We start from the raw sequence: 18,208 nt of genomic DNA on the forward strand, positions 1-18,208 counted from the left end.
TTAAAGTAACACAAGAATATGTGTTTATTTGACAAACATGCTGCGTTTATTGGTAACACTTTAAAATAATGTTCATTAGTTAACATTAGTTAACTACATTAGTTAACATGAACTAATGAAGAACTGCACTAATACAGCATTTATTAATATTTATTAATGTTAATTTCAACAATTACTAATACTTTATTAAAATTTGGTTAACGTTAGTTAATGCACTGTGAACTAACATGAACAAACAATGAACAGCTTTATTTCTATTAACTAACATTTACAAAGATTAATAAAAACTGTAACAAATGTATTGTTCATGTTTTGTTCATGTTAGTTAATAAATTAACTAATGTTCAGTCATAAGTGTTACCCGTTTAGTGTGTAATGTGTACTGGTTTGTAACATACAAAGTTTTTTATTTTAATGTGAATATCAATGCTTTAAAATATCTTTCAAAATATAAAAAATGGCCAAAAATATATTGGTTAAAAATACATTTGTGTTAACATATTTTAAAACATAGTTCAGTACATATTTTTTTGTAAAATTTGAAATATATTTGAAACTATATTTTTCTGCCATATGGGGGAGTTAGTGAGTTGGAGCCAGCACTCACTTCCTCAGCACATGACGTTGCAAACTTTATTACAAACAAAACATCATCCATCAGCGACCAATTTTTAGCACAACAAACCTCCAAACAAACATATCATCCCTGACATCCAACATTGAAGTCTCTTTACTAAACCTCTTTCCAGCCACCCCACCATCTGCCCCATACAGCAAAAAAAAAAATATATATATATAATACATATATATATATATATATATATATATATATATATATATATATATATATATATATAAATATTTTTAAATATATTTTAAATACCATTAGAAGAAAAACTGTAAATATAAAGGTTTGAAAAGGATCAAATTAAATACATTTTTAAACATACGTATACATTTTATACATTATACATTTTATACAAACTTATGTATTTTGGCCAGAAAAAAAAATATATATTTGTAGTTTGGGTTGTACAAACAGATATAACAAATATATTTGTTGCCCCTAAAACAAACTAAATACATTTTATAATATAAATAGGTTAAAACTAAATATATTTAATTAAGCTTTACTTTATACAAAATGTATTATTTAGCATATATTTAAAAATATTTTTGTCCCAAGAATTTTTTGCCATATGGGCCCCCTCAATCCAATCACCCCCCATCTCTTACAGCCCAAACACATATCATCAACACCTCCGTGCTCACTGGCACCTTTCCATTCACTTTTAATCATACAGGTCCACAACCACAATAAAACTTTCTCTCACAGACAGTTACAGACCCGTCTCAATCCTCTCATTTATTGTGAAAACACTTCAAAGGTCAAGTCTAATATCAAATATTTGACCCTTTTTTTTCACAACTGTAAATTTGTGCCTTTTATTAACACCTCATTTGATTTGAATGTCTGATGAATTCGAATTCCAACAAAAGCAAACCTGAAGACTGAGATCATAAGACGACATGTGAATGTTGTGATTAGAAATCAACGTTATTTTATCGAATAGTCATTTATGAACTGTTCCTAAAAACATGGATGCTTACATTTGAATGTTGATTTAGTGTTTTGTTGTAATTATGCTGGACCAAAAAATAAAGAAAACCTCTTTTGTAACTTTTTAATTTTCCAGTGACATCCCAGTGTGTCGAAGGTTAAGACTTTATAGTGAGGATGAATTAATCTGTTCTCTCATAAAATAAAACTTTTATGCAATCAGTTGTTAGACAGTTTACCACATCTTTGGCTCGTACATAAACACGAACAAACTTGAATGTGATGTTTATTTCCTGAAGAATGAGTTTGCATACTAATGACCATGCAAAGAAGTTTTCATTAGCAAACAGTTCAGTGATGATGTGAAACTGGATAGACTTTAGAGTTTCAGACTAAATCACTGTGGACATCTGCATATGATGACATTGTGTTGACTGAGATAGAGACAGGATTTATTCATCATCGTCATCATCGTCGTCATCATCATCGTTGTCGTCATCGTCGTCGTCGTCATCATCGTCGTCGTCATCATCGTCGTCGTCATCATCGTCGTCGTCATCATCGTCGTCGTCATCATCGTCGTCGTCATCATCGTCGTCGTCATCATCGTCGTCGTCATCATCGTCGTCGTCATCGTCATCATCGTCATCATCATCATCATCATTGTCATCATCATCAGGGTGGATTCTGCCTGCCATCACTTCTTCGATCCAGGTGTCCAACTCCTCGGCTGTGGGCATGTCCTCTTCATCATCCATGTCCATCCACACACTGTCGGCCTGACATACAGACAAACAAAATGAAGGACAGACGGTGTCAGAGGAATCTTAACATCACCTTTGGTCTGCAAACTCTACATCTTTACTAACACTCACATCCTCCACGTCCACCACTCCAATCTGAGGCGATGACAGGTCAATGCCAAAGGTATTCTCCCAGTATGGCACCAGCTGCAGGGGGCACACAGATGTCAAAGGTCAGAGTTAGGATCAGGTGTAATGCTTTATGCATTATAAATGCATTTATAACGCTTTTTAAATAAGGTCTCAGATTTAGTGACCTTTTTTTCCATATGTGTTTCATCTTTTGAACGTTAAAGGCCTTTGCAAACTCTCAAAGCAGAGAGGAAAGTAAGAATTCTCTAAAGAGTCATTGCATTGCATTTCATTTGTAGCAAAGCTAAGTAGATTTACTGCAGAAGTCAAACCTGTTTGATATCCAATTTGACCATACTTGCAATGGTAAAGCGTCTCCTGTAGACAGCAGCAGAGAGCTGAACACAACTCAATATACCCTTTATCATCAGTCTTTAACTGTAGTATATATTTCTGGGCCTGCTGTTGTCATTAAAGCCATTTGAACAAACATTTAATGTGTTACAAATGGCAAAAGGGGTGGTTTTCCAGCCAGGGTTTATCCTAGTCTCAGAGTAAAATGTATGTTTTAGCTGCCTTAATTTAAAGACACATTGTACTGACATATTTGATATCAGTGCCATTGTTTTGTCTCTAGATGCACACCCAGGTATGTTTGTAAAAACTGTTTAAATGCCCTAAAATAACTAAGACCTAATCCTTGATTCATCTAAACCCTGTCTGGGAAACCGCCCCATTAAAGGGATAGTTCGGCCAAAAACGATATTAAACCCATGATTTACTCACCCCCAAGCTGTCCGAGTTGCATATGTCCATCGTTTTTCAGACAAACACATTTTCGGATATTTTAGAAAATATTTTAGATCTTTCAGTTGATTATATGTAATTTCACGGGGTCCACCCATAGTCCACGACCTTCAAGTCCAAAAAAAGTGCGTCCATCCTTCACAAATTAAATCCAAACGGCTCCAGGATGATAAACTGATAAACTCTTCTGAGGGTAATCCGTGCGGTGTTGTTGTAGAAATATCCATATTTAAAGTTTTATTAACGTAAATAAATACCTTCCGGTAGCGCCGCCATCTTAGTCGCGTCCGCATTCAGGATGACAGCTTACGCAGCCTACGGAGGCGACTCTGCTGCTGCACTGTGCCCCCTCCGAATTTGTCATACGTCACTAAGAAAAGTGCGTACACTACGCTAATACTCTCTCCTGAATACAGAGGAGTCTAAGATGGCGGCGCTACCGGAAGGTATTTATTTTCATTAATAAAGTTTTAAATATGGATATTTCTACAACAACACCGCACGGATTACCCTCAGAAGACCTTTGTTTGTCATCCTGGAGCCGTTTGGATTTAATTTGTGAAGGATGGACGCACTTTTTTTGGACTTGAAGGTCGTGGACTATGGGTGGACCCCGTAACATTACATTTAATCAACTGAAAGATCTAAAATATTTTCTAAAATATCAGAAAATGTGTTTGTCTGAAAAACGATGGACATATGCAACTCGGACAGCTTGGGGGTGAGTAAATCATGGGTTTAATATCGTTTTTGGCCGAACTATCCCTTTAATGCTTAATTCTGATTGGTTGAGAATTATTCCACAGGTGTTGACTATTTTTCTGTAAAATGTACACTTGACCTGTCAAGTGTCTTAAAAAACCCACCAGAGCAATGTCTGTGGTAACTGTGGTATAAGAGGAATAATTGACCTCTCCTTTGAATTATCCGCTTTGCGTTGTGCCACATTACCACCTTGGGTGTGCATTATATTCGAATAATTCAACTGCCCATCATAAATTTTTCTTTCCATGTGTTATACTATTTACAGTAAGGCTACTACAGTATTTAACTGAATATATTCAGTCTCTGTTATTTAAAGCTCATTTGAACCCAGAATAAAAACCCAAGGTGATAAAGCTCATACCAGCGGGAAGTCGTCTGGATCAATCCAGGTGATGCTTAAGTGAGGGTTGTCTGTGTTGTCTTGAGCCACCTCTTTTAGGATTTCCAGGAACTCATAACCATCTGTAACAAGACAATAATCAAGATGAAGATCTGGTGGCAAAACCTTTTTTGACTACTAAAGGGTTCTGCAGTGTTTACCAGGGTCAGACTCTTCAGCAAAGGCGACAATGTGTTGTCCATTAATGTCATCTTCCTACAGAGGAAAGAAATTAAAGAGCTAGTGAGGGTCGTTAAAATGGTGATAAGATCAAAACTACACAAAGAGAGAATGGTCATTCATACAGTATAGCACCCCTTAAAGGAATAATATTATGAGATATTTTAAAGATGTAAATAAGCCTTTGGTGTCCCCAGAGTATGTATGTGTTTAGCTCAAATACCCCACAGATAATTTATTATAAGTTGTTAAAATCGCTACTTTGTAGGTGCGAGCAAAAATGTGCTGTTTTTGGGTGTGCGCTTTATAATGCAAATGAGCTGATGCAAACACTGATCGCCATAATGAGGGTTTGTTGAAATTAAAACTCAATTGTGCTGTCAGTTCCTTTTTTTTCTTTATCTCTAAACTAAATGGCAGTGCCATGGTTGGATAGTGCAGATTAAAGGATGGTATTGTTATAATAAGACTTGCTACCTACGTCACAAAACAGGCGAAATATGAATGACTCATTTTTTGACCTAACAAAGTTATTGGGTTGTTCTTTATCATGTTGTCTAAGTTGATAGAAGCACTGGGGACCCAATTATAGCACTTAAACATGAAGTAAGATTTTTATGATATGACCCCTTTAAGAATACTTGAATAACGTTTTGAGCTCAACCCCAGGTGTGTATATACAATACAGTATTTGAAATGCACACATCAGCATCCATGTAGTCTTTATTTAACTATTATTTAGTGTACTGCTGTAAAAACACAGTAGCTTGTTCAACTGATAAAGTTTGTGTCTTACCCAGATCTCATACATGCTGTGAGGCTCCATTTTTCTTAGAGTTGGACTAAAACCGAGAGGAAAACAATCAGTCACATTGAGTAAAGGATTATTTTTCTTCCAGACAGCAGACAACTCCGGGCCGGAGCTGCATCGGATCCGCTGACTTCACCCAGAGTTGTCTGCTTTCTCTTTGGTTGTCGTTTCGTGTTTTTTCTTGTTATGTATCTCAAACTCACCGGTGGTGTTGCTCGATGTAGCTGACTATGTCGTTTTCTTTGTAAGGACTGCCGGGGATGGTGATAGGGTCCTTCATGAAAGGTTCAAAGAAATCCACTTCATTCAGCTTCAGGTTTAATTTTTTAGCAATCTGGACACAGTGAGAGAAACCACCAAAGCAAATGGAAAAATAAGCGTCCATTATTATAAGCCCCCAATTCAAAGATTTTTGAAACTACACATATACTCAGTTAGTCATATTCATGTTGACAGTGAATTAATGAGGTGTGTAAAATATTGTGTAAACCTTTGGCTCAAAGGTGGCAAAAAACTTGATGAAAGGATGAAATTCCTCCGCTGCGTCGTCATACTCAATAAAGTCTGAGAAATAAAGTATAAGGAGTACATAATGGTTTAAATGTTATGTTACAATGAAATGATGAATAAACATTGATTATAATGTCATTTATCTCCTTAAGCTCATGAAATGTTGTGTATCGTTCAGGTGTAATTTCATACTGTACTAACGTGGAGATCTTGCACTCTTGAAGAAGCCCATCAGTTTAATGCCATCATCGATATTATAAAACCCTTTGAGCTCTCTCTCATTATAGATGATCTCCACAGGTTCCTCAATGACCTGAGAGGGAAACCCTTCGATTATTAATTCATTACCTAAAGTGTTAACAACAATCATGATCAATAATAATCACTAACATCATAAAGGAATTCCACAAGAGTATCGGCTGCCAGTTCTCCATCATACTCCACGATCTCATTGTCAGCAAATATGTAGATGCTGTCCACCTCATCCAGACCTGCCCAAAAACAAGTACCTCATACTTTAATGTGTAAACATTTCAAATATTATATCCAGATATTATAAAAGCTTCAACAAAGTGCAACCTATGAACCAAGCAGGAGTGTTGCACAGTCCTCCACTCTTAAAGTCCAAAAATTGTTTCTAAACCCATTGTAAATGTTAGAAATGTATTACTGAAACACGTTACAAAGAAATGTACGCGACCCGTAATAACCCAAATCACTTTTTAGCCAAACTCGACGTGCATAAATCTTTTTTTTAAAGACCCAAGGCAAGACAAACCCGAGAATATGAGGCCGAGGTCCGACCCGACCCAGTGACAATTTTTTTAACCCGACTGTACCCAAATGTAAAGGACACCGACGTGTGTGCACATGCAGCCTCACATGCACCAGTCAGACAGAAAGAAAGCCTGGTGGCCTCGCAACCAATTTGGGCCACTGCTCCATTTATTTTCATTTGTTATCTGACGACGTCACAGATGTACATTCAAAATTTACTCACAGATCATTTTATTCCCGACCCTTTTCCGAGGCACACATAGAAACTTTTAGACCCAAACCCACTTGGCCTTGGGTTTTCGGATCCAAGTGGACCTGTGAAAAATGATGGTTCGATGACGCACTGGAGCCACCAAGTATAGCCCCACCATGAACACAATTGCAAGCATATTTCCTGCAAATGGGCGTGGTTTCAGCGCCGACAGCGAAAGCCCCACCAGAGTTTGAGAATAAAGAAACCTGCTTGTTTTTTCAAGTTTTTAAAAACTTACTTTATTTATTTGCCATTGTTTAATTATTTAAATTGTGGTTAATATCACATTTTTCTGTGGTGTTACTGAGAACACATTTAATATCGGACTTTAAATCTCATTCACACTTCCACATATACTCGGTTACAACACTCATGAGAACCAATTCAGTGTTGTATATTAAAGTTACTAAATACATTACATTCATTTGCTACAAAATTTATACAAGTTTTTGGAACAGGTTATAGGAAACGATTTAAATAATTACCCAGCTTCTTGGCAACAGCAGCGTCTTTCTTTGAGTCCACCAGGGCAAATCCAATTTCTTCTTCTTGGTAATCATCGAGCACTTGAGCAGCAAGCTGAATGAACAGAAAGGGTTAATATTACTGAACTTTACTGTATGTGTGTGATTTCAGTCTGTCATAGGACCATTCAGCACTGCAGTCAAACCAACATAATAAATGCATTAGACTTGTTTCTTTCAAACTGCAAATGCAACTCAAAACCAAAGAGCAAACAGCCATTGGTTGCTGACCTTACACTTTCAAAATCTGTGTGATATTCTGTAGGAGCTTAAGAAGACTGATCTGAACAATAAAAAGCGCCTAAGGTGGAGGGGAGGGTCTTGAAGTAAAACAATAGGCGGACTGAAAGCGACCAAAACATTGAATAGACAACCACACAGACACAGCAATGCAACAAATCCACACTGTCCTATGTGTCTGTTAAATGCACACGGGTACATGCCTGCAGCTTTGGCAGCATACATACACCAACACAGAATTTTGCATGTAAGATATAAACATGACTAGTTTCGTGCTGCTTTTTTGGACCCTCATTGTTTGTGTTCCATAGAAAGAAAAGTCATACAAATGTATGATGTTTGATTTCAGATGTTTGATTTCTGAGAATACTACTTCTTTACTGGCACTGACTATAATAATTCAGAACCGTGCCGGATCCGTGCCAAAGTCGGCAGCTCCAGTGCGGATCCAGCCCAGAGCCGACTGCTGTCTGGGAGATATCCAGTGATTCCCACAGCAAAGCAGCTTAGCTTTATTCCATGGATTTAGTCATTGCATCATCAGAGTTTGTCCTTGTCACACTAAACAAAATCAGAAATGTGTGAAGACTGTGGTACAAACTTTGTTCCTGTAGCATTCAGAAACAACAATGAAGAAGCACATAGAGACGGGTTAATATCTGCAGCTGGCTGGACACGTGCGACCTTCATTTCTGCCTCACAGTCCTGTAAAAACTCACTGAGACGGCTCTCACCGGCGGCCACATCCAACACGTCTAAAGAAGCATCGTTCATTCTCTCCAGTTCTTACAAAGCGTTTGTCATTAAAGGGCTTTAGAGCAGACATTGAACAGCCCTAGAGAGGGAGGAAGGATGCTGCTCAGATATTTTGGATAAAGCTTTAGTGAAAAGCCTCAAAACAAAACAAATACAAACTGTCATTTGAGACGACTCTTTCAAGGGCCTACCTGGTAGGTGAGAGCGGCGGGACTTGTTAGCAACTGCAGAGAGAAGTTCACTTATCAGAATACAGTATTACACGGGAAAGAATCAAATAAATCTGAACTCCACACAGATATACTCAGTTTCTTCAGAATACTCAGTGAATGAATATGATCTTTAAACTTATTGATCATATTGATATGCCAACAACAAAGTGACCCAGGTTTATCAGTGGAAATGGCAGAAATCCCAGATAGCAAGCAAGCATTGAAACAATGTTAAATTTTTTTAGATTTTTCAGTGTTAAGCCCAATCACATTTGCACCCTACATTATTATTGAACAAATATTGAGATTTCAACAAATAATCGTTATGGTGATCAATGTTTGCTTTAGTTAAAGGAACACCAAAGAGTTTTTTTACCTTAAAATAACGTTTCCAAAAAAGTTTCAGTCATTCATCCACTCGAAACATGGTTAATGGCACTTTCATATTCGCTTTGCAGCCCTCCATTGGCCAAAAGCGCACTAAAGAAGTTTCCAACCGTCGGGTCGCGGTCCTGTAGTTCGAGTGAAAACTACAAAAACTACAAATCCAATCAGAGCCAGCTATACTGCAGTATTTACAACAGTGGACAATTATGCTTCTAACCTGTAGGAGGAGCAAAGAGCAAAAAATCTTTAGTGTTGCTTTAAGCCCTTGACTCTTGACTTTCGCTAAGTTAAATCTTAATTTTTTTATTTTTTCAAGTAGAAACACATGCACTGGAAAATAAAGATGTGGTTTAAAGTTGAAGATGTCAAGATGAGATAAAAATAAGTTGCTTTACATCATGATTTTGATCTTTTTTTACTGTTATAATTCTGGTTTTTTAATGTACTCTGACAAAGTACAAATTACTGACATATTTAGACATCATCACTAATCCTACACATCTCAACAAGTTGACAATCATCAAACTAATTTAGATAAATGCATGCATTGCAGAATGAAGCTTTCTTTTGTTAATCATCACCATTAATGAGTTTCATAGACTGATTCCTTTAATTTTTACACATTATTAACACAGCAAGAAATATTATCTACAACAATTAAATTACTTGATCACATTAGATCTTAGTTTTCTTAACAATAGCAAATGAAGTTAAAAACACTGCTTCAACAGCAAAAAAAAAAAAAACATTAAAACACAAGAAATAAGGGCCCAACTAAAGCAAACACTGATTACCATAATGGTGGTTTCTTGAAATTTCAATATTTTCTCAGTATTAATGGAGGGTGCAAACGTGATATTGATTCAATGGGATTAACATTGACAAATATAAATGTTTAACATTGTTTCAGTCGTTGCATGCTATCTGGGATATTTTTTATGTTACAACCATGCTGTTCAGACTGAAGCGATCAAGAACAATATAATAATAATATATAAAATAAATGTCAGACTCGCATCAAAACGACATGAAGTGAAACAAGTGAGACTTGGGCAGTCATCGCTTAATGACTAGAAAGTTGGGCTTGTATAAAATTACTTTCATGTGTCTTCTCTCAGGTGAATCAGTGAATGAATTGAAACCAATGTTTTTGTTGAATGGGTCTATTGGATGGATCTAAAAACACCCAGCAGGCTGATATCACTGTGGTATAAATGTGAATTGTTATGTGCAATTATCGATGGTTATTCAAATGATATGCTCATATGACATCTTTAAAATATTAAATAATTCAACTTTCTTTTTGTTTTTCTTTTCAAAGTACTGCTGCTCTTCATTTGCCATGGCAGATTTAGATGTGAGAAGATAACAGCTGAAGTGATTCAGCTATGATTAATAGCTGACAGCATGTGTTCAGATAGAGACAGGAGCTGTGTGAACTCATTTAACACCAAAACACGTTGACAGAATCTTGGATATTTAGTGTGAAAGAACTGAAATGTAAAATTTAAATGATTTATTTTAGATGGTAAAACTCTGATTTTCACATCAACACCTTTTTCTTTCTCTTGTTTATGTAGTTCAGCATATGTACAGAGGTTTGACGATGAAGAAAATCATTTCTATTCACATCAGATGAGAAAGTCAATTATACATTTGACATTTGGGTTCAGAGGTCACAGGATTTTATAAAAATAGATGCGTACACTCCTCAGTGTCATTCAATCTCTCTCTCATACACACACAGTAACATGAGTATATAGAAATTGCAATGCCAAGATGTGTGTTTGTGCTATTAGGGAATGGACCTCACAACCTTTTTGTCCCTAATGCAATACTCTACCAATTGCACTACATGAACAAATATGCAATAATTATTTTAAATTGTGATTTAATTTAGAGAAATAAAAGGCATTGCAACAAATATTATCTGGAATTATAAATATTTTACCATTTAAATTATAATTTTTACAGTAAAGAGAATTGGAGGAAGGCTCAATATTTTCACTATGCAGAAAAATTGACAAATTTTATTAAAGCTAACATCATTTCTTTTGCTTCCCCCCAAACCTTCATTATAAATTGAAAAAAACTGACACTTTGCTTAAACCAGTGTAACTTTAAAGGGGAAGTCCAATCTAGACATTTTAGCCTGTTTATCACGGGTAATTTATGTCCACTTTGCATTATACATGAGGAAAAATAAATAAATTTGCACGATTTCGATTATTAGATTGATAGTGTGTTGAAGCGGAATTTTCGTAACGGTCTTTAATGGACACAATTAACCAGAATGCACTGCGCGAAACTGAGTCATTAGCTCCACCCACTAACCACTGTTCGATGCAGTCGTCAGGTTTGTTTGACTTCATGCGGCGCCGCAGGAACCGACAGCTGGATGACGTCAAGGTTCCGCGAAAGGGATTTAAAAGCAAACTCCTCCGTATGATTTCGCGAATCGCTCTCGCGGTACTTTGACGTCATCCCGCTGTCGATTCTTGCAACGCCACATGAAGTTGAACAAGCCTAATAACTTCTTTTACCGCTCAACTAGCTCTCAAATCAACTCAAGTCAACTTGAAGTTAGCCGGCAGACGAACCCATCCAAAGAGTAACTCCGCTTTAACCGTCTCTGAGGGGGAAATCACCAAAGCCCTCGATAAAAGATGACTAGAACCTGTGCAGTATGTGGATGTAAGGACAACAAATTCAGGCCACCGGGAGTTTTTATTGTTGACATCAACGCGACCCTCAGCTGACCCACCACTACACTACTTTGAATATGCAGCCAGCACTTTCGTCAGGAAGATTTTGGGTACTGTTTTCAGCCCAGTTTTTCCGCGGACTCAGGTAATGTAAAATTGTTAAAATATCTAAAACATCATTTGGCTTAGTTGTTGCTTGTTTTGTGTAACTACGGTAAACATACTACGTAGAAAGTTAATATCATGTTGTTGTTATTATAAACACGAGCAAAGCAAGCTAACGTTAGCTCCTGTGCAGCTGTCAATCAAAAACGTTATCATCTACTGTCAATCATCTCGCCTCAAGACCCGCCCCCATTTAGAACATTCAGAATTAATGTAGTCGTGCATTTTTCTTCCGGTGATTTGATGACGCGTCAAATCACCGTTACTGTAGCAGTTAAAAGCTTTAATTTTTTATATGGAGTTAGTACATTTGATGGCAGCACAATCAACTACATATATGGCATGAAATATAGTGTTGGAGCATAATGTTGTTTTAGGGTTGACTTCCGCTTTAACCAGTAACTTTTCAGTTTTTTAGTCTAGGACTAGGCTTAAGCCTTGTCTGTTAAACCAGGGTATAAAGAACCTAACCCTAAACTGAACACACAACTTTGATGTCAACAACAAACACATACAGAAGACTCTTTATTTTACTATTATGATCCTTATTATTATGATGATATGGTTATTTTTCTTTAATATTGTTTTCAGTGTTGTCCATGATCAGAGCAGACCTGTGATAATCCTCAAGCAACAACACCAGTACTGTACTTCACCTGACCTCTCGCTCAAAGACGCTTTCATCGACAGTAAATCCAGACAGACGACAACAACCAATGATATTCTGACTGCATCTTTCTGTTTCATAGCGATAAAGAGCAATTTAGCCTAATAAAATTGAGTGATGATGTTGAATTAGGAGCCAAGGGCTATCAAAAAAGAATGATGCTTTTAATTTAAAAAGGCCTTTAGTTTAAAGTCTAATGCTCAATGTTGTCATTTAAACACAGGGTTGAGCGTCTAAATACGTCTGGGAAATATGAAACAGTTACTTTGTGATCCCAGAGCTAATAGTGAGTATGAAAATAATAACTCTAAACTCATGAAGAACAAGATCAAAGCTTTTACTCCACGGTTCTTCTAAATTAATAGAATAAAACAGAACTTAAGTGTTGTGTGAATGGTTGAAACCACGAGCACTTTTATGTGTGTAATGCCTCAAATGTAATATGAACTGATAGAAGAGCATTTTCATGAAGCTTGGATTACTCGTTCAGAAAATCTCTCTGTGTTAAATTCATCCTGTGTTAGCTGCAGTCTGGATAAAACATTGAATCTGATAATAAGACAAATTAATTACCAATCAAAAAATGACAAACAGACTTTAACTTGTGTAAAAATTTTACAAGCAGATGAGAATGTGTGCACCGGCAGCTGGCAGATTTTAACAAGGGCCAGCCATGTGTTAACAGTTTTAATGAGTTTGTCTTAAGATATATAAAATTAAATATAATCAAATAAAACATATGTAACACATGTAATATGTAATAAAACAAATGTAATGTACTTTTTTGTAGATTCCTAGAGAGTTACTGTATGATCAGTCCATGCATTTCACTGGGAATCAAACTCATGACTCTGGCATTGCTTTACTCCCACAGGGATTTCAAAGAAAAACTAGATCTGTTTCTAACTCAAATTCTTTTAAAGAAATGAAAGGGCCATGATTGTGATGTGAAGTAGCTATGCAGTGATTCATTGATGTCTGGAGAAAGCGCGTGTGCTGTGTGACTGGGTTTCAGCATTAATAACTGATACGTGCTGCTGCTGTAAAACACACAGAGATTATTATGTAAGACTGCGCTGAATGTTCATAAAAAATTCACACAGCTAGTTTATATAGGCCCCATTCCACCGTTAAGTGTATAAAAATGCAAGAAAACTAACTCTGAAATACATTTTATCAATAAGCAAAGTGTCATGCATGCTGATCTTACACCAAACTTAAACTGTATAATTTGAAACATTAATAAAAACAACATTTTTTATCCATCCCTGCTCTCTATCTATATACTTTACCTTAAAATATATAGCATACAGTTCTTCAGATATCTTTATTTTTTTGTATGGGTCCATATCCAGTCTTTGCTTTAAATATTTTATACACAAGATTTCACTCAGTCCTGTTTCCCAATACGTTCCCTCCTCTGAAAATTTAGGAATATTACACAAGTCACATTTTCAAGAGGAAGTGACATCATATGGATCTTCTGAAGGCCATGTGAAGATCAAAAGATCAACTTTTCTCATTTTCTTTTCTGTATATTCTATAATATTGATGCTATGACTGTAAATGTTATTCTTAATGTTTAGTTATTTCTTTGATGGTATTGGTTTATTTTAAAATAAAAACATTTTGGCAAATCATTCGAATTTTTTTAGTGTCTTCATCCTATAGCACATATTTAATGCAGTTATTTAATGTATTTGCTAAATCTATGCTGAAAACTCAGTCCTGTTACTTTCAGTCCTATTGCCAAAATCCCTCCGTCCTACATTAAGAAAAATATTTAAAAAAATACACTAGTTACCCGAGATTGACCAATACTCATTTTGAAAAGTAAAATATTTGCAGTATTAGATTAAGTGTTAAAAAAAGAAAACAAATTACTACAAGTTTAATGAGTTAACATGCAAATGGCACCGATTCTGTGAAATGGCCCATAGATATGTTGTATATAATACCATTCTTTCCTGCACCATGCTCATGACAGATCCATTGTTATAAATAAAGTAAATTGACAATTTTTAAATCATGCACTTGGATAATATCATGAAATTTTTTTAATGATTTAAATAAAGGACTGGAACTCTTATAGCTAGAAAAATAAAATATTTTTTTTTTTAAATGATTTCTTCACAGGTCCAGCTTTATTCTCTTACTCTTTAGCATGTGATGCTACAATATACGTAGCATTTGAATTACACCAAGCTTCCAATGGACGTTCCATTGAGGATTTTACTACTAACAGTTTAACTAGCAGCTCTAGATATGACCACCTCATGCATATTTAAAGGGCATTCTTAAAAAATACAGCCGCTTTTGTAAAAATTAAAATTATACAGAAAAAAAGTAAAATATGATACACATTGTGCCTTAAAGTGTAAATCCAGCCGTATACACTAGCACCTAATCTTAAATCAGAAGGAAAGCATGTGTCTTCACATTCAGCGTTATATTACGAATCACTGATGTGTTTCAATATGCCAGCTCAAGAGAAAATCCAGAAAGCACAAAGCTAATGACATTTCAGCAGTGATGAGTCCCTGTGGTGACAGTGCTGTGATAGATGAATAGATTAACTGTACTGAACTGTGATTTCAGACCGATTCACATTCTGATGAAGAGGCAAATACACAATGAGGCATTCTGTCTCTCTGCTTAAACCAGCAATGCAACAGACAAGAGACACACATGTATAGGGTTGGTAATTAAGAGCGGTTAGCAAATAAAACTTATATTTAAAGGTAAGTTTAACTGGTGAGTATACGAAAAAATGCACATATGTTATGCTGCTCCCCAAAATAATCCTTAAATAACTTGATGGGGTCTCCAGGGTCTAGCATCAGGGTTGCCAGGTCTGTATATTAAAACCAGCCCAATGGCAAATCAAAACTATCCTAATGACCCTAGCCCGAATTCCAAAACTCATGTCAATCCCATTCCTACAGTCTATATTTTACAATCACTGTCATGCATCACACATAATTTCTTCTGTATAGTATAGTCGTACATTATGTTTACATAAAGTCATTATATACCTCAAGATTGACAGCTAATAAACAAAAGCATTTATCCCCAGACAGCACACGACTCCAGATCGGATCCTCACCGAAGTAAGCAGCTCCGATTCTGATCCGGCCCAGAGTTGTTTGCTGTCTTTGGCAACAGTTTAACGGTAGCAACACTGACTCACAACCATCGGATGCAGATATTTATTAAGGGTCAAAAAGAAAATATCTGGCTATATAAGACTTTTGCTTAGCAAACAACATGTCACCTTGAATGTGGATAATAATGAGAAAATGAGTTCACATAGGAGAGCTTTCATCATTCTAAACAGAACCCAGAGCCCTATACCTGCCTTCATTGGGTATCAACTCTCTTTTGCTTGACCTCTGCCGGTCCTCTGGAGTTAATACAGTACATACAGTACACCCACTTGGATATTTCCCAATTCTTACTCTATCACCCCTTCCACATGTTCCCATCATTTTTTTCACGCACCTGCAAAGCGAGTTCCTCCATCTCAAACTGCTTTTTGGCCATGCGGTCCAAACCGATAGGTTTGTGGTAGTAGATCACCATGACACTGTATTGCTTCATCACAAACTTGTAGTTTTTGTCGGTAAGTTGATGGACGCGGTCCAGCCCGTCATATTCGGGGACTTCTAGGCCCTTTTTGCCCCAACACAGATAGCCAAAGGACAGCAGTAACTCCACCAGCACCAAACCCCACTTCATGTCACCTAGTTGACCCACTTGACAGAGTTAAGAAATACTCGATTATACTTTGTTCCTAACTCCAGCCTAGAATATTAGGAACAAGGTCCAGTTCGTGTGCCCGCTACCCGGAGAGGAGCAGGACTTGATCTCCACATTCCCTGTTATGAAGATACTCGCACAAGTTGACAAGCGTCTGTCCTCTGGGGTGGGGGTGAAAGCTGGAGGGGGATTTAGCTCTGAACGTGGGGTTGTTCAGAATCCAGTAAAGCTTACTCGGGTTGTATCCAGATCAAAGACAGTTAAAGAAGTCAAGATAATTGGTCATTTCTGGGTATAAGAAAAATGCTGTAAATGGGTGGAGTCAAAAATGAAAGTGATGACAAATAATAGAGCACCAAAGAGGCTGGTCAACAGGATTCCTTGCCATATTAAGTTCTGCAGGGCTTTGACCCTTACTAAAAATAATTGTTTGGACTGTGACAGCAAGATGGCAACCCTGGTGTATGTTGTCCATAGTAAAGCTGTCATAGCTGAGGTATCTAGTTTCACCCTGTTCAGCTGGCCAGCTATTACACCAGCTTATGCAGCAGGCAAGTCTTTGGAGACAGTTGAAGTAAATGTTTTTCAGTTAGCACAGAGAAGCGATAAAACAAAGTAGGATAATGCCAATAATGCACTGCATAAAATCTTTACTTACTGAGACTAGGGGTGTAATGATTCATTCGTTTTCTCGATGCATCGATTACAAATCCTGCCGATGCATATGCATCGATCTTGAAACCTGGATTTTTGAATCGTGAATCGTTTGTTTCGATTTTATATTTAAAAATCGAATGAATCGTGATTATATAACGAATACGATGGATAATAAAAAATATATAAATACATTTTAAATTAGTTACATCTGCGACGTAAAATGAGCAGTGGATTACGTCACTACTCTTCAATTTGCGGTGCGCCTGTTTGCTGTCATTTGAATAAACGCAGAAGACAGTGTACAAATGGACGGACACGAAGGAGAACAACGCACCAGCCAACAAGAGATCAAAGGTTTGGGATTACTTCAGTTTTCACGAAGTAAATTGAAAGATTGTCCGAAGTCCGTTGCAGTTTGCAGACATTGTAAATCTGAGTTAAAATACATTGGAAATACAACGAACCTTAGCAACCATCTCCACAGATGCCATGCCATTAAGATAGACATACCTGCACTTAAAGCAGCTAGTATTTTAGGGTCAGACGTGAGAAGTGCTACTCCTTTACACACTTTGCTGTATTTACACACTTTGCTGTATTTCCTAAATCTTCAGGAAATGTATGCAATGTTTACAATAAAAGCTTATGGTGCATTGAATATGTAGAAGTAGTATTATTTTTCTTGGTTACTTGCTTTTATGTATTTTGAGTCCTAAGTTAAGCTATTAAACTAAAGTCCTGAATCTAGTTATAGAAAATCTATTAAATGGTCATGAATTTCCCAAATATTTCTTTTATTTGCTCAGATGCAGATGCATACTAAAATTTATAGAACAGAATCATTAATATTCGAATCAAATCAAATTTTATTGTTAATCGAATCGAATTGAATCGTTCTGGTTAGCAAAAATCGTTTTTTTGAATCGAATCGGAAACCTTTGAATCGTGAATCGAATTGATTCGCTGTCTACCCAAAGATTCACAGCCCTAACTGAGACTGTGTGTGTGTTTATGTGTCCATATCAAAATGCTTTAAACATAGATGCTTTAAAGGTGCCAAAGAATGCATTGAAATAATCTGTTAAATTGTTCTCTGATATCTACATGGAAGGTTTGTGGCTTTATTAAGTGCAAAAATGAGTCAGTTTTTCATGTCCATTTACAATCCAAGGATTTATCTTTAGAATTAAATGGTCTATTATTAGCTTATTTGAAAGG

The 18,208-nt window shown here is 36.4% G+C and overlaps 1 protein-coding gene across 2 annotated transcripts; it reads right to left on the minus strand.

Annotated features, from left to right (window-relative positions):
- Positions 1–1,671: 1,671 nt before the first annotated feature.
- On the minus strand, positions 1,672–16,584 carry casq1b (calsequestrin 1b). 2 transcript variants are annotated; one of them, XM_065294159.2, is made up of 12 exons: positions 16,076–16,584; positions 8,630–8,662; positions 7,404–7,497; positions 6,279–6,379; positions 6,090–6,201; positions 5,869–5,942; positions 5,582–5,712; positions 5,364–5,409; positions 4,549–4,603; positions 4,370–4,470; positions 2,437–2,511; positions 1,672–2,340 (listed from the first exon to the last, which is right to left on the minus strand). In XM_065294159.2, the coding sequence occupies exons 1-12, from the start codon at positions 16,310–16,312 to the stop codon at positions 2,014–2,016; spliced, it is 1,386 nt and encodes a 461-aa protein (XP_065150231.1). In that variant the 5' UTR covers positions 16,313–16,584; the 3' UTR covers positions 1,672–2,013. The 2 variants fall into 2 exon arrangements, with proteins under 2 accessions (XP_065150231.1, XP_065150232.1); XM_065294160.2 differs by lacking the exon at positions 8,630–8,662 and having other exon boundaries at positions 16,076–16,583.
- Positions 16,585–18,208: the final 1,624 nt, after the last annotated feature.

The sequence above is a fragment of the Paramisgurnus dabryanus genome, chromosome 2 (genome assembly GCF_030506205.2).
Source record: "Paramisgurnus dabryanus chromosome 2, PD_genome_1.1, whole genome shotgun sequence".
In the NCBI taxonomy this organism is placed as follows: Eukaryota; Metazoa; Chordata; class Actinopteri; order Cypriniformes; family Cobitidae; genus Paramisgurnus; species Paramisgurnus dabryanus.